The 25764-nt window shown below is 32.7% G+C and overlaps 1 protein-coding gene and 1 non-coding gene across 2 annotated transcripts; one reads left to right on the forward strand and one right to left on the reverse strand.

Annotated features, from left to right (window-relative positions):
• Positions 1 to 11910: 11910 nt before the first annotated feature.
• LOC140431541 (endocuticle structural glycoprotein ABD-5-like) lies at positions 11911 to 25735 on the reverse strand. Its single transcript, XM_072519442.1, has 3 exons — positions 25724 to 25735; positions 14981 to 15129; positions 11911 to 12162 (listed from the first exon to the last, which is right to left on the reverse strand). Exons 1-3 carry the CDS (start codon positions 25733 to 25735, stop codon positions 11970 to 11972), a joined length of 354 nt encoding a protein of 117 aa, XP_072375543.1. The 3' UTR covers positions 11911 to 11969.
• On the forward strand, positions 17805 to 17878 carry TRNAW-CCA (transfer RNA tryptophan (anticodon CCA)). The gene has a single exon. It is a non-coding gene; the product is annotated as a tRNA-Trp (tRNA).
• Positions 25736 to 25764: the final 29 nt, after the last annotated feature.

A 25764-nucleotide genomic window follows, 5' to 3' on the forward strand; every position in this document is an offset into this window, starting at 1 on the left:
CGCGCTATCTCAGAGTATTCACCTTTAAATGAAAAACATGAGTCACTTTTCAAACTTTTTCTTTATCCGGATCTAAAGTCCTTTTTCTTGTGGTTTTAGGTAGTTCAGAGTCTATAAGGCCAACAATATATGCAACACGTTTGTTGCGATCATCCATAGACCAATATTCATCGAATAGCTTTTTTTGTATATCTTCTGAAATTTTGTTATTACATTTATTTCTACAGGCTTCAAGTTTTTTCATGCAGCGTGAAATTTTACCTTATTTTTTGCTGTTACATAAGCTATTCTAAAGTTTTGATTTGTTTTACGTTCCGTTCTTTTTTTTCGTGAATAAACTCCTTCAATGTTAAAATCAATACTGGTATTACCTGATTTTGATCTCCTCTCTATATTTTCAGACCTAGAATTTGGAACAGATTTTATTTTTTCTTCAACAGCATTGCTAGAGTCACTACTTTCCGGCATATAGTTTTTATCCTCGTCACTATAATCATCTACATGTCGACATATACTATAAGAGCCAAAAATAGTTCCACAAACTTGAAGTATAGAAACAGTATAAGTTGACATAAACTGTTTTTACCAAATTAAAAGTTCATTTAACTAGTTGTACTAAAAAGACCAAATAATTTAATTTAATTTATATTTGCATATTGACTTGTTCTATTGATACCAAGGTACAGATATAGTCCTTTATAGTCTTATTCGGTAAAAATAATATTTTGACCATTTTTGACTTATACTCTTTTTACCAAGCACCCTAGAATTATTTGGTTGCCATAATGTATTGTGCAGTGGTGGGTTGTTTAAACAATTATAATAAAAAAAAGTAAAACTTTTTCAAAGTGTCGTTCTTTTGTGTTTCCTATTATAGAGACAAACAAGCGTAAAGTATGTGTCTTCAAGTGTTTTCAGCGAGACAAATTTAATGTAGAAACCGCGAGAATATGATCAAAACATTTAACAGAATCTGACAATTGTTTGAAAGAAAAACTATTGAGATTGCCTTACAAACAATGGAATATTACTACTAATATTATAATTATTTATGAAATTGTCACTGAAGAGATCTTTTCCTCACTAAACCTTCCTAGTAGTGATACAGAAATTAACCCTGAAGATTTAATTGACAGTCATCAAGATTTTATTAATTCGAATATAAAAGACCTGGAATGGGATGGATTGGAAAATTTAGCCGGTTTCATTGCATTTAAGTTACAAAAAAAAAGAGGTACTCGGATATATTCCGGACGATAACAATAAATCGTTTACTTGGGTAAACAACGTTTCTGAGGGTGGTTTACTCAAACCAACACTGGAATTTGTAACTAAATGTAGTGAACTGGAACATATTTTTCGTAGTTATAATGGCAACACATTAAAAATAACTAAAAATTATTTAAAAAACCTAATAGAAGCTGCAAAATATGTAAAAGCGAAGATGTATAATTACTTTTTTTAAATGTAAAATGTATTTTAAAATACTAAATCTAAATAAAAATATTTTATTACAATATCCCCAAGAGAAAAATCACGGAGATTGTAAAATAAATGTCTAAATGATATGATACATGCTTTTCCTTTGATATGATACATGTTTAAAATTTACATTTTACCGGCCTTTTATATTTAATTTATGTTTTATAGCAATATCTATTTTATTTGTAATATACACAATCAAATCGAAGATTCATATATTTTTTTAATTAATTTTACAAATTACTTAGTAATTTTCAAACCAGAAGTTTTCAGGTTTTCACAGAAAGTAACTAGTTATGACTTCTTAGTGCAAGATATGGCATCGAGGTGTACGTACCTTTAACAGTTTAAGTTTCGAAGTTATTCATTACAGTAATGAAACAATGTTGCCATATAATGCATCATTAAAATAAGTTACACACAAGTTCCCTGGCTTTTTCTCGCTATTACGTCATGCACAAAGTCGATTAAAATTAGAATGGCAAGTGAGCATATCTTGTTTGTTATAGTATCATGCAACGGACATACAGTATGATCTTAATATTGATCAACTAAAAGAACTCTAAGATGTTCTGAAACTATTTTCTTGTGGCATGTCTAAGTTAAGGGGTTTTAATGGAGTAGTGATGCGCATCATAAGGCGTTGCTTCCAGATAACGCATCTAGCCTCTCCTACTCAATTCCTATCCTCACCTCCGAGAAGTGTGATCCGGATCACACGGGTGAACCCCGGTAAACCTGAGCAACCCTACTGGAGACTGGGTAACCAACCCCAGTGGAAGGTGGGGTCAGGGCTGACGAGGAAAGGAGAAATGGTCCTCCGAAAAGGGGGTTGGGCATGAGGCTAACTCCCTCATCCCATAAAAACCTATTGTTACGAAATCTCGAGATAGAAAAGCCGGACTGAATTCAAGACGACGACCCACGCACCGAACTAAGGACAATGATTTAAAGATCAGTACTTGGAATGTAAGAACGCTGTATAGGACAGCGGACGCGCTATCTCAGAGTGATCAACTCCTAAAATATAGAATAGACATTGCAGCCATTCAAGAGATGAGATGGAAAGGATCCGGCATTATGCAGAAAAAAGAACATGATATATATTACAGCTGCAACCCGAACCGACATGAGTTCGGAACCGCGTTCCTAGTATCAAAGAAAATCAAAAATTTTATTATTGGTTTTAAAGCCATAAATGATCGGTTATGCATCCTTCGAATAAAAGGAAAATTTTTCAACATATGCCTGATCAACGTGCACGCGCCAACCGAGGAAAAAGACGAAGAAATTAAAGATCTATTCTACGAAGATCTCGAAAGAGCATATGATAACTGTGCCAAAAACGATATTAAAATAATCATTGGAGACATGAACGCCCAGATAGGAAAAGAGATATGCTACCAAGATTATATTGGTAAACACAGCCTTCACGACGTTACTAATGACAATGGTTTAAGGCTTATTAGTATGGCAGCTTCCAAAGATTTAATTGTGGGAAGTACATGTTTTAATCATAAACGCGCTATCTCAGAGTCTTGGATATCACCAAATGGGCGCACCACAAATCAAATTGACCATGTTATAATTGACAGAAGGCACTTTACAAACCTAATGGACGTAAAAAGTTACAGAGGCGCAAATATTGACTCAGACCATTTTATGGTAAGGGACAAGTTACGACAAAGAATTTACAATGCCAAGAAAGAAAGGGGCACTAGACAAGTAAAATATAATTTACATATGCTAAAAAATGAAAACAAAGAGAAACAGTTGCAGTCACATATAAAAGAAACCCTAGAACACACCTGGGCAGTCGACCAATCAAGCACGGAAATGTGGAACAACTGCAAGGAGGCTCTGAAATTAGCAGCCGAAAGCACATTGGGAATGAATATCCCGAACCCAAGAAAGAAACGACTGGTTCGACCAAGACTGCAAAAAAATAACAGATGAGAAGAACGAGGCATTTAGGACCATGCAACAACGAAAAACTAGAACAACAATAGATAGATACAAAAACTTAAGGAGAGAGGAAAAACGCATACACCGAAAAAAGAAACGAGACTCGGAAAATGACATATTAGAACGGCTCGAAAGCCATATGAGTCAAGGAGAAACAAGAAAGTTCTATCATCAAATAAATAGTATTAGAAAAGAATTCAAACCAAGAATCAACTATTGTAATGATAAGGAAGGTAACTTACTTACCAACAAAGAGGATATCCTTTTGCGATGGGTAGAGCACTTTCGAGAGTTGCTGGAAGGGGAACCTACTAACAATATAGAGCTGGAATATCGAAATGAGGAACTCGTGGAACCCCCCTCGGTAGATGAAGTGAAAATATCTTGAATAAAATCCTTTATAAAAAGGTATATAAAAAACCCAGTTGGGCTATGTTGCATTGACAAAACGTTTTCGGAATAAATATTCCATCATCAGTGTCCTAAAATAGTATTTAACCACTTAATTTAAAAGAACATGAAAAGATTTAAGTTTTGACTAAGGTTAATGTAAAAGTGTGGTTAATACTTACAAGTTAATACATGGATGTAGCCACTAAATATGTGGGTAAAAACCCTTTAAAAATTATTAAATAAGATTTGATTTACATTATGTCTAATTTACAGTTAAGATGTTAAAGTTACCGTTGGATTGGTAACATGGCGACATATGACTCTACATTAGTTGCGAGTCCTGAGACGGTATGTCTACGAGGACTTTGTCAAAGCAACTGATTGAAATGACAATCTGGGCAGGTTAAGACGGAAGTTATGACAGAGCAGTCAGTGTAACTGTATATGTCTATTTAAGACAGAAGCCAACGTTGTTTAAAATTGTGAAAGTTGAAATAAAATAAAATTATAACAGTATCAACCATCAATGTTATTGTTTTAAATTATGTATGTGAAATGAAATTGTGGTGAGAAAATTATGTGATTATAGTTAGGCAACCAACTATACAGTGTCGAGTGGTGTGATGAAAAGATTCTTATATGAGGCCCTTTATGTTTTAATAACATTTGGTACCTGGAAAATGGAAACTAGACACTGGTGGAAAGTTGGGTTCTTGAAAAAATATAGGAATTGGGTTTTTTATATACCTTTTTATAAAGGATTTTATTCAAAATTTTTTAATATATGGTATACAGCCAAATACAGGAACTTTGTTTCCTTGTGGATGAAAATATCTATAGAAAAACTAAGGAACCATAGGTCCACAGGTAGCGATGGCATCCCAGCAGAATTATTTAAGCACGGTGGAGAGCAGCTCACCAAGGTGATGCCAGAAATTGTTTGTAGAATTTGGTCTGAGGAGCAAATGCCTGAAGAATGGAGCTTAGGCTTAATTTGCCCGTTACACAAAAAGGGAAACCAACTGGAATGCAATAATTACCGCGGAATTACTCTCCTAAATACAGCATACAAGATATTGTCAAATATTTTGCACGAGAGATTAAAGCCTTATACTGAAATGTTTCTAGGAGAATATCAGACGGGATTCAGGCGTGGACGTTCAACCATTAACCAGATCTTTACACTACGACAGATCCTCGAAAAAGCGCAAGAGTTTAACATAGATATGTATCATATTTTTGTCTATTTTAAAGCGGCATATGACAGTGTCTTAAGACCAAGTCTTTACAACGCTATGAATGAGTTGGGAATTCCAAAAAAACTCATATGTTTGATAAAAGTGACAATGGCGAAGATGCTATCAGCAGTTAAAATTCAAAACGACTCGTCAACCCCATTTCAAATACATAGGGGGTTAAGGCAGGGAGATGCGCTGGCGTGTCAGCTTTTTAATGTCGCCTTAAAAAAAGTTGTACGAGACGCTAATTTAGATAGCAGGGGAACAATATTTAATAGATCAGTCCAAATTCTAGCATATGCAGATGACGTGGACATTATAACAAGAACTAGGGCGAGAACTGCGGAAATCCTAACCGAGCTAGTAGCAGCAGCAGAACGAATGGGGTTACAGATAAATCAAAATAAAACCAAATTCATGGCGACTAACACAAACACAAGAGCTGGAAATGTTGACACAAATTTAATCACCAATAACCAAAACTTCGAAGCAGTCAAAGAGTTTATATATCTAGGGACATCGGTTAACCCCAATAATAACACATCTGAGGAAATAAAAAGGCGAATAATAATTGCAAACAGGTGTTATCATGGTCTATCAAAGTACTTAGCTAACAAACGTCTGTCTCAAAAAACTCGTATAAGGCTGTATAGAACACTGATAGTCCCCGTTCTCACATATGGATCAGAGGCATGGACGCTAACGAAAACAGATGAATCCGCTCTATCCATTTTTGAAAGAAAGGTGCTACGCAAGATATTCGGAGCGGTCTGTGAGAACGGAGTATGGAGGCGTAGATTTAACTTTGAACTGCAGAATATCTACAAGCATACGTTTGGTGGTAAAGATATTACCACTATAATTAAGCGAAACCGCCTGCAGTGGGCAGGACATGTAGCCCGGGCCCCTGAGTCAAACATGATAAAAAAGATTCTAACAGCGCAACCCGTAGGAATGAGAAGACGGGGTAGACCAAAGCTAAGGTGGATGGACGGGGTAACACAAGATGCCGAGAAGATCGGAGTCGGCAACTGGAAAATGCAAGCGAGGGACAGAATAGAATGGCGTAGAAAGCTTGAGAAGGTCGAGTCCCTCTAAGGGCTGTAGCACCAAGATGATGATGATAATGATGTCTAAGTTGAATATTATGTTTATATGGATATGGTTATATATATAGCCATAATTGATAGCAATGAAAATTACAGCTTATAACTGCTGTTTGGTAGCGGTTTTGATCCATAGATATTGGCATTCTTACAACGTTTCAAAGAAATATCTCATATTACAGGAATATTTTTTACCAAGCAACATCCGCCGATTTTATCCTTTCCACTCGAACATATTATATTTTCACAGGTTTCAGGCGGTTTTTCGCAAATGAATCAAAAAGTAAGCATATTATCGAAAAAAATATTCTTATCAAAAATATAGCTTATTATTACACGGTATCGCCGTATTTCATGATCATTTACTGGGTTATTAATGTTTTCACTGACTTAGGTGAAATCTATTATTTGAAGTATCATTTCTGCTGTTAATTTATTTTCAAAAACAATAAGTAATAAATACTTATTTGTAGGATGAATCAGAAGACGACTCCGTTAAAGATAAGGACTGGGTTCAAACTGATATCTCAGAAAGTAGTAATGAATCCATGCAGTATGAAGAATTAACTAATATAAAAGAAACAAGCGACATAAATAATTCTGTTGGGAATAATGATGAGAATACACCCAATACACACATTTCTAAAGAAAGTTTCTTCTCGATGTAGAAAATCTGATCCCTCTAAATGGTCAAAAATATTGAGAAGAAAAAAAAGTTTAACTGTTTGCCCTATAAAACAAAAAAAGGTATAAAGCCAGCAAAGATTTCACAACCCGCAAACTGTCAATCTTGTAAATTTAAATGTGGTCAAAATTTTTCGGAAGTGGAAAGGATCATCATTTGTAAAAAGTACTGGTCTCTTTCTAATCATAAAAGACAGAAAGAATTCATTTTAAAAATGGTTCAAACAAAAGAACCGGCGAGACCTTTGGCAAATGTTTCAATTAATAAAAAGAGAAAGTGCAGCAGAGCATACTTTCTTATAAGCAATGAAATATCGAGTCTGTCAGAATTTCTTTCAAAAAACTCTTAATATTAGTAACGGTCCTATTAATAAAGCCTTTAAGGATTCTAACGATGGTGTTTTTACGGCAGAAGATAGACAAGGTAAAAATCTCCTCATAATAAAATTAAACCAGAAGATGTGGCTTTTCTGAAACAACACATCGAGATGTTTCCTACAATAGAGTCTCAGTATTGTAGGAAAAATACTCACAGATGTTACTTAAATGAAAAATTGTCTATTAGAAAAATGTTTTCCTTGTATACCGTCCATTGTAACGAGAATAATCGAGTTCCGGTGAGTCATTCAAAGTACAGAAAAATTGTTTGCGAGTGTTACAATTTATCATTTTGCGTGCCAAAAAATGATGCGTGCGTGAATGGTAGAAGAGGCAGCAATGAAATTGGTACAGCTTTAATGCAGTGGATTAATGGACTTCCAGAGAATATTAAAGAGATTTCATTGTTTTCAGACACTTGTGGGGGTCAAAATTGCAATCAGACGCGCTATCTCAGAGTGCTTTGACCCAAACTACTCCTATTGAAATCATAGAGCAGAAATACCTAGAATCCGTACATTCTTTAATGAAAGTTGAGAGAGTTCGAGACTTCGAGAGTTGTTTTAATTATATTTACTATTCTGTGGCATTGCTGGATGGTTGACTATTCACGTATAAATCCGAATTGGTGTTGTCGTATAATTTCGTTTATGGGAACAACTTGCCGATTTTATGTAATTGTAGCCTTTCTAATACTTTTGACATTATTGGAAGTAGACTTATAGGGCGATATGAATTTGCTTGCGTTGCGGGCTTATCTGGTTTCGGAATCATAGTAACTTGAGCAAATTTCCATTGTATTCGAAAGTATTGAAGACGGAGTATGCTGTGGTATATTATTGTTAATAGCACCACTGCTTTTCTCGGTAGCTTCTAAAGTAATTCCCCTGCTGAGAATACAGTTGCAAGATGATCTGCGAATACTGTTGTTTTTTCTGCATTTGTGCGGATCTAGGTCATATCTGTTTTTCTTAAAGGTGAATTTGTTATTGTCGGTCGTTTAAACTTTTTTGTAGCATTCCATAAAGAGTGGTCCTTACGTGAGAGGTTCGAAACATAAAACTGGAAAGAGTCGTTTTTTTCTTCATGTAATGCTTTATTTAGTCTATGACTTATCCTGTTAAGGTACGTTTTATTTAGTGGATTTCTCGTTTGTTGCCATATGCGTCGAGCTCTTCTTTTTTCTGCTACCAGTTCTATTATATGAAGGGGTAGATTATGGTTTTCTCGCACACTTCTTTTGCTCTGTGGTGTTGCTTCCCATACTGTTCTTTGTAAAACTGTTGTTAAATAGTCTACTGCTTCCTCTACATCTTTGTTTTCTTTTATCCTAATATCTAGTCTAATTTTTGTACATACAGAATTTAGGAAAACAACTCAGTTTGTTTCTTTAGTTGTGAGTTTGGGTGGTGGTATTCTCCATATTATATGTGTACTTAAAGTTATTATTATTGTACTGTGATCTGATGTTGAATCTATTGCACTGTAGATGTCAGATATCCCTTTTATTAGAGCAAAATCTACCAAATCTGGAATTTTATTGAAATCCGTAAGCCAGTATGTGGGTTGTCCCGTAGATAAGTATCTTAAGTTATTTTGTTGGATGATATTCATTAATGCTCGACCTTTAAGGGTGATTAATCTGGAACCCCATGTGGTGTGTTTGGCATTCCACTCTCCTGCTACTATGAATTTGGATCTAAGAGTTTGTATGAAATCATGATACTCTTCACTTGAAATTTGATGTCTAGGTGGGTTGTAGACTGATGATACACTAAGGGAGGTGTTTGTTTCGATTTTAATGATTGCTGCTTGAATTTTTTTTGTAATATGAGGTTGGACTGCATAGTGTTTAATTTTTGATCTATTAATAACAGCAGACCCTGCATGTGCTCCTCCGTCTGGATGGTTTGCATAATACACAGTATAGTAAGGTATCTTACTAACCATTCTTTGTGTGGCATGGCTTTCAAATATTAATGGAATGTCTATATTATACATTTTTAAAAACAGTGATATCACTAATATATGGTTTGAAATGCCATTAGCATTCCACGACGCAATTCATAGTGACTTGAAAGCTATTTTGTTATTTTGTTAATGACTATAGTTAACATGGTTAAAATCATGCTATTTTGGTTTAAGAGTTGAGAGAACATATTTTTGAATTCGTTTAGGAAATTTGATATATTACCTGCTAATTCATTGTTGTTATTTTTGTTATTTGCATTTATGTTTCCAATGTTAGCATCTCTATAACTGATTCTGTTGCAATTTGAGCATGATGTTGGGTAGGTATATTTACATTGGGATTGTTGACAGGATTTTGAGTGGTGATTTGTTTTGATTTGTCATGGTATCTGACGTAGTAGTTCACGATAAACAGAAAATTCTCTGTAATTAGAAGGATGGTTTCCATTGCAGTTAGTGCAAGTTACTGGCGTGTTTTTTGGTTTCTTGCAGTCCTTTGTGTTGTGTGATCCAGCGCATATTACGCAATTATATGGTTTTGCACAGTACGTTTTAGTCTACGCGCTATCTCAGAGTCGTGTACATTGTGGTATATTTCTTTTAATTCTCGGTGGTTCAACCCTCATTTTACAATATTGTATATACTTTGGTTCAAATATTTCTTTGTTGTTCGTTTGAGGCTCGAGGTCCACAAAAAATAATGGTAATGGTTCACGGCTCAATCTGTGTCTGACATTTGTAACGTTCCTTACCTTATGGCCCTTTTTTTCTATTTCTGCTTTTATTTCATCTATCGGAAAAGAGTGATGTAGATCTCGAATAACTGCTCTGTATGCTCTGTCTTCTTTAGGTTGGTATGTATGTTGACGATATTTTCCTCTCGTATGTAATGTATTAGTTTTTTGTAGGATTCAGGTGTCTTCGGTAAAAATTTTATTGTGTTGTTTGTTAAGGCTTAAGTGAAGTAAGTTTCTACTTCTACTGCTTGATCTAAATTATCTCTCATACGCGCTATCTCAGAGTCATATATAAAAATTGGAGGCGGTTTTTAGATCGGTGGATTTTTATTCGTATCATAAAAATCCTGGGGAAGTGGCTGAAACCTATTTGAGAGTGTAATTAAAGCTTCTTCTTCTCTTGAATTTTGACGTTTATGCCTTTTTCTTTTTGATCTTATTGTTTGGCATGGGTGTATTATTATTTTGAGAGTCTTCATGTTCTTCATCTGTTCGTCGAATCATATTCATTCTGTTTCTGAATTGTTTTTTAAGTTTAAGTTAGCTTGAGAGTTTGATGTAGAATGAGAAAAGTTGGTTTGCTGGGCAACTACTGGCTGTACCTGATATTGTTGTTGATAATTATCAAAAGGTATCATTTGGTTGCCTGTTGGTTGATTCGAGCACAATGGTAGATCTTGAGTATTTATTTGACTTACTTGATAATACGGATGTATTAGATTTGTAGGCTCGTTCTGCATTACAGTTGAAAACTGCACTGTAGGGTACTAAAAATCATTTGATCGTGGCCCGTTCCCTGTTGGAAACATTTTCTCTTCACTTAGAGCTCACTTTTATTTTACATTGGACTGGATAAATAAAAAATTTATTTATTTACCAATATTCAATTTAAATATATCAAATTCCGAGAAAATGAATAATTAGTTAGCGCAATTTACAATTACTTCAGAAAACCGCCAACAATTAATATTTATCGGGGAGAATCTCAAAATTCACATTAAGTTTGACAGTTATTTTGACAATGTTATTTATATAGTAAGAAAAAGACAAAGTCGTTCTAAACATTTTATTAAAAAATTAAAGAAAAATATTTTTTTATATCAAACATATGCATAATTTAATTCCATCTCGTTAACAAAAAAAAAAACAAAACATTCAGTTTTAATTGTAATAAATTAAATAAATAAAGTTTTTTTTTAGTTGCGAACTAACTGTAATAAATATTACTAGCTGAAACACAAAATTAAAAGCACTTATTAGCTTTTAAAAGACAAAGCAACTATAAAAAGCAAAGCTGACATTCAAAATGTTAGTGGTTTTACCTACTTCCATTAATTCAATGGAACAACACATTGAATAAATGCTAAAAAACTGAGAGTTAGACACTGCACAATCTGACCATACTGTTAACTTTTCCCCAAATTATCTATGCCCGAAATATCTATACATAGATATACCTAATTAGAAAAAAAAATATCAAGAAGACCTCGACAGTGTGGTTTACGCTATGCTTTTGGGTTAAGAGAAGCTCTTTTTGCACTTAGGTAACATGCTAATTCAGAAGATCAGAGGTCAACACAAGGACACCTATATGTGTTTCATATAATAAAGAATCTTATTATATGAAACACAATATTGTAACGTAGCGTATAGTGGAAGGTAAACAAGTCAAGCTGGATCTCCCATATATTACTTTGGTAAACTCCGTATATATCTAAAATTATCAAAAATACAGCAAAGAATAAACAAAACCAGAAAAAAGTCAACTCAATTACAAAAAAAAATAGAAATAAGACTAGATAAACAAAAGAGGAGTAGTAGTCTATTCAGTTTAGAGCAACAAAAAATCTAAAAGCCACATAATATGTTACAACATCCATTAAGGTAAAAATATAACACCAGTGTAAATTTCATTGTTAATAAATACGATGATTATAGTCCAGGATATCGCCTGGACAAATCTATCGCCTATAAGAGATTGTACCTTGATTATTCTAAAAAAATCGTTAAATATGTTAGTTGGATTTAGGAAGATGCTCTCCAGAAGCACGATATCCATTTTCATCGGCTACATAAGTAACTTTGTAAGTAACTCCATCGGTTCCTACATAAGTATAAGAACCATGCACTACTAACGACTCTTTTTCATTACCAGCGTTTTTTATCTCTGCTTCTTCCTGTCTTTGTGATCCATCACTGGTTTCGTACCTGTAAAATAAAAAATATACGCTTATTTTAAACACATAATAAAACTGTTAAACTATTAGATGTGATAAAAATATGCCAAACTTGTAATTAAAATATGTTGATATTTCGGAAAAGATTTTCGCGGTGTGTCAAAACTATAAAAATATAAAGAAATTTTAGAAGTACAGTAGAACCCCGATTATCCGTGCTTCATGGACCGGGCGCTGGCACGGATAATCCGAACATTTTTTCTAATGTATATGTACATTGTACAGACATGCATATTTATATACCTATCATAAAAAGATAACAGAAAAAATCAAACTCATAAGTTCGAACTAACTTTTATAGTACATAAAAACATACATAACAGAACAAAACACAGATTTCTACCGAAATAAATTTTTATATTAAATAATAAAAATAAAAACTACATAAAGGTATTATATATTTTAGGTGGCTATGCTTTTAAAAAAAATCAGTCAATATGGCCTGTGTTATTAGTTTTCAATTTTTTATAATTTTCTGACGTATTTAACGCAAATTTAAAATATCGACAAAGTCTGAAGATTCTTGTTGCTCAAAATAGTCTATTACAACATTGACATCTTCCTCAGCCTTTTGGTTAGTTATTCTATTGATTAATAACGTTCCATCATTGTCTTCATCTTGACTCTCATTTTCGAATGCATCAGGTTGTGACGTACCAGGCTGATGGAAAACCAGTTTGACAATTTCGTCGTTGCTGAGGAGCTGATAGCCTGACTCATTTTTATCATCTGTCAACCTCGGTTTCATCAATTTCTTCAAACACATCGGCGTTGTGCAATAGTTCAGTTAGTTCAGTCATGGTAGTGTCTTTATCATTATATTCCATTATACTTTCATCTTCCTCTAGCGTCATTATTTTGTAAAAAGCTCTTTGATAGTGGTCTCTTTCACTCCATTCTATGCATTTGCCACTGTAAAAATTGGATCTTTTATGGTAAACGATTTCCATAACTTCATCAGATGAACTTCATCCAACAAGTTCATTATAAATTCTTTTCGGTAGAGTCGTTTCATTGTCTCAATAACACCTTGATCCATTGGTTGAGCAATGGATGTAATATTGGCTGAAAAAAAAGAACAAAGAAATTTCCATAGTCAGATCTTAGGGTCGCCTCATTGAGATGAGCACCAGCATTATCCAGAAGAAGAACCGCCTTTTGTGGTCATTTTTCTTTCTTCAAATATAACTTTACTTTAGGAATGAACTTTTCATGAAAACAATCTTTGAAAATGTCACAAGTTATCCAGGCAACCTTCTGGTTATAATAGTGAACTGGGAGATTCTGTCGTTTCATATTTTTCAAAGCGCGAGGATTTTTTGACTTTCCAATCACAGTCAGCTTCAGCATGGCTGCTAGACACATTGGCACAACACAACACGGTTATCCTGTCTTTACTTTTTTTATGCCTAGGTGCACTCATCTCATTACCTGCAACTAAAGTTTTTGTAGGTATTGCGCGCCAGTATAATGCTGTTTCGTCAGCGTTATAAATTTGAGAAAGTTGTAAATTATTTTCTGTAATTATGGTCTCCAGCTCATAGCAAAATTCCACCATTGCTTCTCCGTCGGCACTGAGCTTTTCGCCTTGGATGGTAAGCTCACGAATTCCGTGACGTTTTTTGAATCGGTGTAACTAACCACTGGTGCATTAAAAGGTTCTTTGATTTTCAATCTTTTGTGAAAAATCTCCGCTTGCTTAGCACACATTGGTCCCAAAATTGGTACGCCCTCAGATCTTATCTGCAGAATCCACTTGGAAAGCGCTTCATCGAGTTAATGAAAAGTTGATCCTTTCAACGATTTCCGTGCAGATATGTGTTTAAAAGAGTCAGATTGAGATATAAGATTTTATAGTTTCAATTTGATTCTATTAATATCGCGTATTGTTTACTTACCAACTTCGTAGCTCCGTGATAATGATATGATACTTTCACCCTTTTCACTTCTATTTAAAATCTCTAGTTTTTGTTCAATCGTTAAAAAACTTCTCTTTATAATATATTATAAGCTACCGGTTTCCAGGGATTCCCCGAGCACTGACGCTATGGATATTACATTATGCGCCTTTCCCATGGCGTAGTAATTTGCGTTGAAGTCATTCTGATAAAACGTCAATTCAATGTTAAGTTGCACGGATAATCCGCACACGGATAATGTACTATTGTGTACATTACACACACTGTACTATTGAAACTTAATAGTGTCTATCTGTTTTTTTATTGGCTAGCTATTTATGTATGTTTTGTATACCTTAAACAAAAACTTGTTATGTGATGCCGATGTTGCTGTAGTGGACAATTTAACATTTTTCTAAAAGACAATCCTCTCTCTAATATGAACTCTAGTTTACTGAATAAGGCATACTTTTCTACACAAACGACTTTTATGAAAGCAGATTTCATGAAAATATTTATATAAACTTGTTATAAACTTGTTAAAACTGTTTAAAAAAAAACGATATTTTTTTTAAATATTTTTCATACTCACTACCATTTTACAAACAAAGTTTAGAGAGTGTTTGATAAAACACTCTCTAAATCCATAAGAGCAGCCCATCATATAAGCTGATAGGAGATACTTATTCTGGTATTTGTGTTAATAGGTTTTTCTTAATGTGAAATCACGACCCTTAGTAATGAGGAAACGACTAGAGAAAAGGAGAGAGAGAAGCTTACCGGAGGGAAAAAAGCATCCTTCAAATTTCAAAATAATTGGAGAAGTAAATCCTATAGCGAATAGTTAAACGAATCACCTATCATGTGCAATAAATATTATCAAATACTTACGAAAAATTGTAGTTGGGTAATCCTATATTGCTCTCATGTTTAACGATTTTTGATTCTCTGTAGTTTGGAAATTTACCATATTTTGGATCAGGCCTTTGTGGATACTGACAACTGACTGCGACAATGACCACGCATAAAATCCAGAATGTCTGTAAAAACTTTGCATTATCCAGTTTACTAATAAATTAATACCTTAATTTATTATACAATTAATTAAATAAATTAAAATTTATATATATATATATATATATTTATATATATATATATATATATATATATAATTATTAGTTAATTTAACATTACTATATTTCAATCTGAATCAATTTAATAATGTTACCTTAAGTTAAAATTAAATTTAAACTAATAATATACTGTTCGACGTAAATCTTATGATCTTGTTAGTTCTCTGCAAATTAATGGTTTTTGCTTTAGCATTTCTACATAATTTTTATATACATGTACAATTACCACATGGTCTTTTGCTGTGCTAAGTTTGAGTTAATTTGTAAACTCGATTTAGTTTCAATTAATTGTGTATACAACATAATCTTATAATGTCCATTGTCGTAAGCTTCTTTACATATTTAATATCATTTACTGCTACATGTCTTTTTGAGGTAACACACTTATAATAACTTTTCTATCGATGTTTGGTTTTTTCATATTGTTCTTTTTAGATAAACTGATGATGCTTTCTGATTAGAAAGCAAAACGTCTTCAATGAATAGATGCAGTAGACAAATTCTTTGTCTTTTTTCTTTCCACTTTTTGTCCGAAAAACCCACCCACTCTTCGAGTGATCCTTAACTTCTAATGTCTTCACTTTTGTTTTCGATCTTTCCGCGTATTTCCTGTGATTCTTATCAGTACTCTCATCTCTGCAGTTTCCAGTAGTCTTTGCGTTGTGGCTGTGTCGGGCTTGTTTCTGAGGTATGTGTCATTATTGGTCTTACACACTGGCTTTATAAATTCTTGACTTCGTCTCAGTGTTAATGTGTCCGTTTCGCATATAGTGCTATTAAGGCATCCTGTCAGTCTATTTTTGTTTTGTACTTGATCTTTCACTTCCCTGTGTAGGTCTCCATAGCTAAACAGTGTAATTTCCAGGTATTTTATTTCATCACTTGTTCAATACTGTTGCCATCAATTTCTATTTTACATCTGGTTGGTTCTTTACTGACCACTATTGTTTTAATTTTCTGAGATGAGATTGTCATATTAAATTCTTTTGCTCTTATGTTAAATCCGTGGACCAGTCTTTGCAGACTAACTTCATCTTGGGCTATCAATATTGCGTCGTCTGCGTAACAGAGTATTTTTTTTTATTTGTTTCCTATTCTGTATCCTCTTCCTTTATTAATACTTTTGATGATCTTATCCATGATTAATTTAAAGAGCATGGGGCTCAATAAGTCCCCTTGTCTTATTCCGCTGCAGGTTCTGTAAGTTGTCCATCTATTCTGACTTCCATTTTATTGTTTTGGTAGATGTTTTTGATAGTTTCTATAATATTTAGAAACCTTTTTAATTATACACAAGATGGATTACATCTTTGAGTCTTACTCTGTCAAACGCTTTTTTTAGGTCAATCAGACACATAAATGCTGGTCTATTATCCTCTAGTGATCTCTCAGTTAATTTGCTTTATAACGAATACTGGCATTTGTACACGATCTTCCATTACGAAACCCCTGTTGTTCATCTGCTAAACTTCCCTTCATCCCCTGATTTATTAGTACTTATAAAAGTTTAGTTGTAAGTTTTAGGTTATTTTTTACATCTGTATAAACTTCCTTTTGTGAATGGAAAAATTAGTTCGCTCGTTTTCCCATTCTTTCCGGTATTTTATTGTGTTTTTACAATTTTATTAATTAATGTTGTTAATTTTTCTGTCACCTCGCTGCTCCAGATATTTTAGTAATTCGTTTGGTATCCCATCTTTACCTGCTGCTTTTCCGCTCTGCAGCTATTCAAGTATTTTACGAACTTCCTGTACATTTATATTTTTTATTTCTTCATTTGTAGTGATTTCTGGTGTTACAGGTTTTAGCCCTATAAGAAAACTACCGGCATTGGGGGGTATATTTTGAGATTCCCCCAGGTTCTCAGTGTCCATTGAACATAATATGGTATAGGTCCTGATAATGGCTAAGACTATTGACATCTCAGAAGAAAAAGTACAAAACTGTACAAAAAGTATAAAAGCTTAAGGGTCAAAAGATATGCTTGTTCAAACTTCAAACCATTCGAGAAGCCTGTTTGTTACAGAAAAAAATGTGTTTTTAGAAAGCAATGCACGCACTTACAAAAGTTTTTAATAATGAAAAAAATTAGACACTTGATGCTTGCAGTATGAATTATTAATAGAAGAACTTACTGACTATTCACCTGATTTGACTTTCTTTGACTGTGACTTACTTATTATTAAATCTTAAAAAGTTGTTATGCAGTTACTATAATGGTTTTGGCTAAGGGCGACTTAACTTTAGATATATTAAAGGATACTTTGTATATGATCCAGAATTTAAGAGAAATAAATAATTAAAATTGATTATGATTACTTGATTAGATTTTACCTAGGTATAGAGAAGAGGTTATTATTAAAACATGACAATTGCAATATTCTAAGCGGCAAGATTAATCTACCTTAAAATTGTCGAATGGTATTAGTTATTAATCATATATACCTAATTAATCTATTTAGTGGACTTTGTCTTGCTAATGACTTTATTATTTTTGAGAACATTATTCCATGTATATGACAACTGGAGAAATTTCAAGCTAAAACACGGTTTTATACACTTTGTAAACAATATCTGACAACGACTTCCGTGGCGCAACGGTAGCGCGTCTGACTCCAGATCAGAAGGTTGCGTGTTCAAAATCACGTCGGGGTCAAATACTTTTTTTATTTTTTTTAATAACTTTAAGTACTAACTATGATATACCGAGGTATAATAATAATATTCTGCATACATAGGTGTTAAAAAAGGTTCTATAAATTTTATATCAAGAATTGTGTGTGCGAAAATAATAATTATCAACTGTTAAAATTAGTACTTATTTATATATTATTCCAATTCATGTAAAAATATTAATTGTTAATAAATTATTCGTAAAAATATTAATTCTTGAATAATATTTGAAGATATTATCAGTCTTTACCTCTAACTTAACTTCTTAATATGCCTGCCTTATCCTTTTTTTATTATATTTAAAACGAAGATTATTAATTGAATCCACTGCTTCAAAATCTTTCGAAAATCTTCAAACTTTACAGTTTATAACAGTTTACGTATTGGAAAAAGTGGAACTAAAATAAGTTATTAACGATCTTAAAAATAACAGAAGTGTAGCTGTAAAAGAAATTGTAAACGAACTTATAACGAGGAAGGTCCAGACCTTCAGAAGCATTGCATAACTTCGTAATGAAAATATGAGAATAGGAAAAGATACAAGATGCTTACAAATTAGTCGGAGGCAATATTGATTCCAATATTAAAAAAAAGGAAATGTCACTAACTGTAATCACTAAAAAGAAATTACATTGCTACTTGTAGTATAAACGAAACTGTCAAATTTATTAAGAGCAGGATTTTCAAATATAAAGAGACATTACGTACTAGAGAGTGCCAAGAAGGCCCAGAAGAGACAGGTATACTGGATACAAGATCTTTTCACTAACTCAATAGGCTTTTGAAATTGAATTGATTAAATTTTTGAAATTTAAAATAAACAGACCAAATCCTGGTAAACGAAAACCAAACCCCAATGTAAAAACAATTAATAAATCCTTCTAAAGCTGTAAAACTGTTTAAAATTTGACCTCTATTTGACAATAATAAACCAACGCCCTTTATTCGTTCCCAAGGAGGATCATCTAGCTGTTGACGAACAAATTATCACTACAAAATACGCACCATCTTAAAAATATAATACTGCAAAAACTCTACAAGTAGGCCTTCAACAATCAAGGACTTAGTGGTGTATAGTTTATTTCACGAAAAATGGTTAAGTGCTCAAACTATTGCAATAAAACACCGACCGAAAGTACCCCAGCTTAGTCAACATTAGTTAAGCAGGTAAGTATTCAGGTAAAATTGAAGCTACTGTGGAGTGTCGTTATCTTGTTTGTATAATAAATTCCTGGTAATATAAAACGATTAAAAAAACGTATAAAAATTATAAAAACGATTAGAATATATTTTATTTCATAAAGTTGTAAACATTTTAACAGTGAGTTTCACTATCAATGGTTGATCTTTAATGACCACAATAAATTTGTTGATCGTTAAGTATTCCCTGGAATAATTATACAGGTTCCCTCTATTCTGTATAATTTGTAAAAGTATATAAAACCCGATGAGAAATTTTTAAATATACATTTTGTTTCATTTAGTTGAAAGTGTTACAAGTGTTACCAGTGTTATACCTAATTATACCTATAAAACAACATTATGTGGCGTCCGTGGGAAAAACATTGATGGTGCTTCTACCAGTGTTCCAGCAAAGAAAAAGCATTTATCTGCTGGCGCTAGAGGAAATTGTAAAAACAATATATAGTTTCTTTACTTACAAGAGGACTTACTGCTAATACTGCTGCCAGTGGAAATATCTGATTTAACGAAAATACCTCTAACCACAGTGAAAAGAATTACATCAAATCCCATTAAGTTAAGAAGGAAGCGTAAGGATGCCGCTTCTATACCAAATGTATTGACGAAAGTGATAAGGACTTAATAAGATGAAAAATTACACAATGTACGAAAAGCAACGGATATCTAAATTAGATGCTTTAAAAATAACGGCTTAGTAATGATGATACACAAATATAAACTGTAGCCGCATTAGTCTTTGGGAGGATTTTGTCTAAAATGGGCTTCAGATATCTGTACAATTGACAAAAGGCAAGTGCTTATGGAGTCCCATCGTTTACAAAAGTAGCGTACTGTATATATAATTTTCATAAGAAAGTACCGCACAGAAGATCGACCAATAATTTATCTGGACGAGACATGGTTTGACACTCATGAAACACCATCCAAAGGATGGTCCGATTCTTCCAACAGGTGTCAAACAAAAGCTACGTCAAACAAAGGGAAAAGAATAACAATTTTACATGCAGGATCATTGTTGGGTCCCAAATGCCTTATGGCTTTTCTGCAAAGAACATTAAAGACTCCTGCGTGAACTACCCATGAGGATACAACTTCAGTGCTTTTTGAGCAATGGTTTAAGAATTGTCTTATACCTAACCTTCCTCAAATTAGTGATAGTAATGGACAATGCAAGTTACCACAGTCCGTCAATTACATAAGTCTCCAAGTGCAAATAACACGAAAAATTGAAATTCAAAACTACCTGTTAGAAGGACAATATATATTTTGAGAAAGTTATTTAAAAAATGAACTGTTAGAAGTGTTAAAAATCATTTTCTATTAAAAAAGTATATGTTTATGACGCATTGGACGAGGACATGGGACATAACAGTGTTACGGCTTCCGCCCTACTATTGTTTGATTTAATCCCAAAGAGCATATGTGCCACCAACTATAGTCAAATGTTAGGTGACAAAAATGTTCTTCTCCGACTTTAAGTGGTAGTGTAGTCGAATTAATAAGGAATGTGTTGATGATATCTCCCCAGAAAGTTGGAAAAATTCAGTACGCTATGTAATGAACGTAGAAAATTCATATGTTACTTTGAATCACATAATTAAACAAATTGTTATTAATCTTGAAGAGGATAGCGACAGCGAAACAGAATTAGGTATTTAGGAATTCATAAATATATTTTGGTTATTTTGGGTATTTTTTTTTTTGTAAATATTAACTTGTATAGATTTTTCTATATTTTTTTTTTCAATTCATCTATTTTTTGTACATTATGTATTCGTTTGTATGTATATACTGTAAATAGAACTATTATTACTGTACATTTTTAACGATATCCGATTAGGAAGAGCAAAAACTTTTAAACACGCCAGTTTTTTGCTGACAGTCCTAAGCCTGTAAAAAGTATGAAGGAAAATACCTTTCTGAATTTAGATCCATATACTACTAATTATTTACGTAGAACAAAAAAACTACTTTCTTCATGTTAAAAATGTTCAATTATCAAGTATATTCACTTGAACAACCTGAAAATACCATATGAAATAATTAAATAAATTTTTATAATCGTGTATTACACAGCTACCAATGAAATATATTAAATAACAAACTTTCTGAAGTGCGACCCTATGATACTTCGGTAGTTTATTGAGAGACTCTTGTATACACAATAGGATCAACTCAGGTAACCATTAAGCAGTCAAACCATTTTCGTAAAACAAAACTATAGGTATAATACCTGGTTTTAGTAACAACTTTGACATTTTTGCTATTGAACAAAGCAGTAACTTTTTCAAATTCAGCGCCTGCATTTGCTAAAACCAGAAAATACATTTGCTTGTGGACTTTCAATAAATATTTTTGTATTCCTTCTTTATATACAGGGTGTTTATTTTATAGCAATATCAAAATAAAGTTGTATAAAATATAAATAAAACTCGATAAATATTCTGTATAGTACAGTAAAAACTTCTAGCATTAGCATATAATAAAAACATTAACATAATATAATAAAAACAAATAATATGAGCTGAATTTAAATATGAGAAAATATACAGCGGTGTCCCATTTAAGAAAAAAGATTAGGAATATTTGATTTACCAAGTAGTGATTAATTAACCTGTAGGATTTGACATATTTTCCAAAACTGGAGATTAGCATTGCCTACAATTTTATATAAAAAAACTTTTTTGGATATTATGTATTAAAATGGAATTATCAACCAATTCCCACTAAAAACTCATCATGTATGTAGAAAAGTTTATAAGCAACACCCATTTCGGTTTTCGCAATGGAATGGACAATAGGAAGAGAGAAAAATAAACAAATTGTACAATAAAGTACAGGATATGAAAATTTGAATGTCTGGGCAAAGTGATACGAGGAACAGAATAATAGTTTCTGCAAGTTATCATGTAAGGAAAGATTAGACGAAAACATAGCGTTGGCGCGGGCAAGATGGATGTCTTGGGTTCCGTAATGTCAGAGAATGGTTTACGTATTTTACATATCAACTTTCTAGAGCTGCTCTAAACAAAATACAAGTACCGTAAAGGGAGACTACTTTGTGACACAAATCCTTACTTTGTAACAGTGGCATCTAAATAAACTTATTTGTTAAATTTGGCTTGTCTAGAAGAAATGTTAAAAGGTTTTCTACCAAATTAAATATTATATATTTTAACATAATATGTTGTCTCAATTCAATACTAAAATGTTGCTTTTTTATTGTTTTTTTTTTAACTTTGTTTCATAAAAATATTTAACCCTTAACTAGTCGCCACATGGTCAAAAAAAAACCGCACGTATTAAAAATTGCTAATATTTCGGAAAAAAAAATTACATTTCTCAACCACGGCCTTCAGTAGCTAACTCATTCGATACAAGGGGCCTCAGTACTGAATCAGAGTAGCAGGAGGTTTGTTGATTAGGAGTTACAGCGCAAAGGTCATAATTCTCCGCGCTCGTCTAGTCAGCTAAAAAGTTTTATAAATCGTTTTATTGTGTTTCTTATCACCTTAAGGTATGTATAAACGCTAGTTTTTTTTTTAAATAATATACTATTATACTTTTGTCTTATTGTTTAGTAACCTTTTGAATATACCTCTCTTTCTTTTACTATGTAATTAGTCATCAAATTTTAAATTACTTTGCAGCAGATTACTATTACGATATTTCATAATTTTCTTTGTTCTATTATTGAGAATCCAATACCTATTTTTTTAAAATTTTAAGCTACAGAAAACTTTTATATATAACTTGTTTGGCTTTATTTTTAGAATGGACTATGAGAAGCAACAAAGGAGGACTCAAGCCCTCATGGAAGAAGAACCGCTTGATATAGAATATTATGACGACGACGATGACGAGAATGAAGTAAATTCGGAAGTTATTGATGAGAGGTCGGAAGATTTGGAAAGCTAACAAGAACAGGATTTAGAGGAAGTAGGAGAAGTTTTAACTGAATAATGTATAAGAAGAAAGTATTTTTAGGGGAAAAGATGGTACAGTGTAGAGAAAGCATTAAAGAAAAAAACAAAAGGGTTTGTATGAGCAAATGCCTAATTTAGTATAAACAATCACCTGGGCCTAACAGATTTACGAAAAAGTTAAAAGACATTTATGAAATATGGAGTTATTTCATTGATGAGGACATGATTTACATAATTGTAGAATCCACTAATAAATACATTGAAAGTATAGCAAGCAATGTCCTCTAGGGAGAGGGATGCAAAGCTTACAAACCCACCTGAAATTAACGCTCTTATAGGCCTTTTATATTTGGCAGGGACATGTAAAGCCCAACACCTGAATACAGAAATCTGGCAAACTAATGGCGAAGGTATCGAAATATTTAGACTAGTTATGTCCTTATCCCGATTTTGGTTTCTTCTAAGATTCATTAGATTTGATGATAAGGTCGATTGTGAAGAACGTAGGAGATTGGATAAGATTGCCGCCATCCGAGTATTTTTTGACAAATTCGTAGAAAAGTGTAAATCGGGTTATATAACTCTTCGCAAAATTTAACATACAATGAAATGCTTCCTGGATTTTTAAAGGAATTGCCCTTGGATACAATATATTCCATGCAAACCCTCAAAGTATGGGCTCAAAAATTTTAGTTTATGTGATGCTGAAATGTATTATACCATAAATATGAAGGTTTATGTGGGTCGTCAACCAGATGGCCCATTTACTGTAGACAATTCTCCGAAAGAAGTTGTAAAAAAGAATGTATGAGCCAATAAAGGATTTTGGGCACAACATTACTCTAGATAATTGGTTCATTAGCATTCCTCTAATAGATGTTTTAAAAAAAGAATTTAAATTGACTGTTGTGGGGACCATTAGAACGAATAAAAGGGAACTGCCCCCCTGAATTACTTCAAGGATCTCGTCCTCTAAAAATCAAGTATGTTCGCCTTTAGCGATACATGTACATTAATGTCGTATATCCCCAAAAAGAAGAAAGTTGTACTGCTTGTTTCAAGTCTACATGATGATATAGTCTACAGGACGCTATAGATAGAGAAACATTTAAAACATTATAAACCAGAAATTCTGACATTTTATAACAAAACATAAGGCGGGGTTGACGTCGTTGATCAGCTATGTTCCTCTTATGATGTTTCGCGAAAAATAAAACGTTGGCCCATGGTAATTTTTAAACACCATACTAAATATCGCAGGCATTAAATCTCTAGTGATTCATGCAAGTAACAACCTTGCTGATAATAAAATGCTATAGAAGAAAAATTTTTGAAGCATTTAGCATTTCCTCTTATGGATGAACATCTACGGGTCCGAGCAACAGTAGACAATTTAAATCGAGATCTGAAGTTACGTATTAAGGCCATATGTAATATTTCTAACACAGACCGGACACTCCAACGAATGAAGGAGTACATGGTAGATGCTACTTTTGCGACCGCAAAAAGAACCGGAAAACGACTGTTTCCTGCTGTAAATGTAAAAAGTTTTTATGCAGAGAACATACACGTGCAGTATGCGCAGAGTCCCAAACTGAACTTATTCGGATTAACTAAAAGTTTCCTTTTTTATCGGATTAGAAAATAGTTTTTTTTGAATGTTCTGTCCAGTGTTTTTAACATTAGTTTACTTTTTATATTATTTTGTAATACGTTACTCTACTTATTAAACCTTAACTAAATCGTGTTTTACTTAAACTGGTTCCAAATACTTTTTATTAACACAAACTAAGAAGTAAAAGACCGAACGGTCGTTTCGACCGCGCGAGACTACTAATTTCAAAAATTCTTAGCGACTACTGAAGGGTTTAAGAAAAGTAAAAACGCAGGGATAGAAAATTAATTATAAAAGTTATTAATTATAGCTATACAAAGAAACCTCTAACTTTGAGACAACTTCTTTGAAGTTTTCTTGATTTCCATAATCTATAGCGAATCATATTATTTACTGAACATAGAGGAAAGAGTTCAATATCACGTTGTATTTTTAAAATAATAATAAAACAAAAGTTTATGTACTATACCATCACAAGACCTAAAAAAGTGTCAGAAAGGGGCCTCATTTTACGACAGTCATAATGTTCACCCTTCGAAAGAAGGCATTATTACAATAGCATTATGAATGTCTGCCAGCAAAACATAAATATTAAAAAAACTAAAATTTATTGAAAAATAGGGTAAGAAAATATTGGGGGGAATATTGAAAAAACATGAAGACCAAAGGGGTTCTAAAATAGAAACTAATAAACCTTACAGGATAATGAACAGGAGAAGTATAACTAAAATGTTAAAATTAAGTCCAATTGAAAAAGAATCCCGCTAAAATAAAAATGATATATGTACAATAATCTTAGTAACTATTTTTAGTCACACATAGGAGTGAAAAAAGCTATAAGTTGATATTAAGCCTGCAAGATCTATTGAACAGTTATAAAAAATATTGCAGTGATTAAATCTCTATCAGATAAATAGAATTATTTTAAAAAAATTATTATTAATCTTTTAGAAATCAAATTGTTAACAACATATATTTTATTGTGAGCACACTGTATATTTTGAGTTGTAAATTTAGGAATTTTTTGTATACCAACAAAACTTTAACACCACATTTTTTAAAACACAAACCACTAATTACATACCATTGCTTGCATTGTGAGTGTATTGATAAACTATAAATCAC

Source organism: Diabrotica undecimpunctata, unplaced genomic scaffold (genome assembly GCF_040954645.1).
Source record: "Diabrotica undecimpunctata isolate CICGRU unplaced genomic scaffold, icDiaUnde3 ctg00001318.1, whole genome shotgun sequence".
In the NCBI taxonomy this organism is placed as follows: domain Eukaryota; kingdom Metazoa; phylum Arthropoda; class Insecta; order Coleoptera; family Chrysomelidae; genus Diabrotica; species Diabrotica undecimpunctata.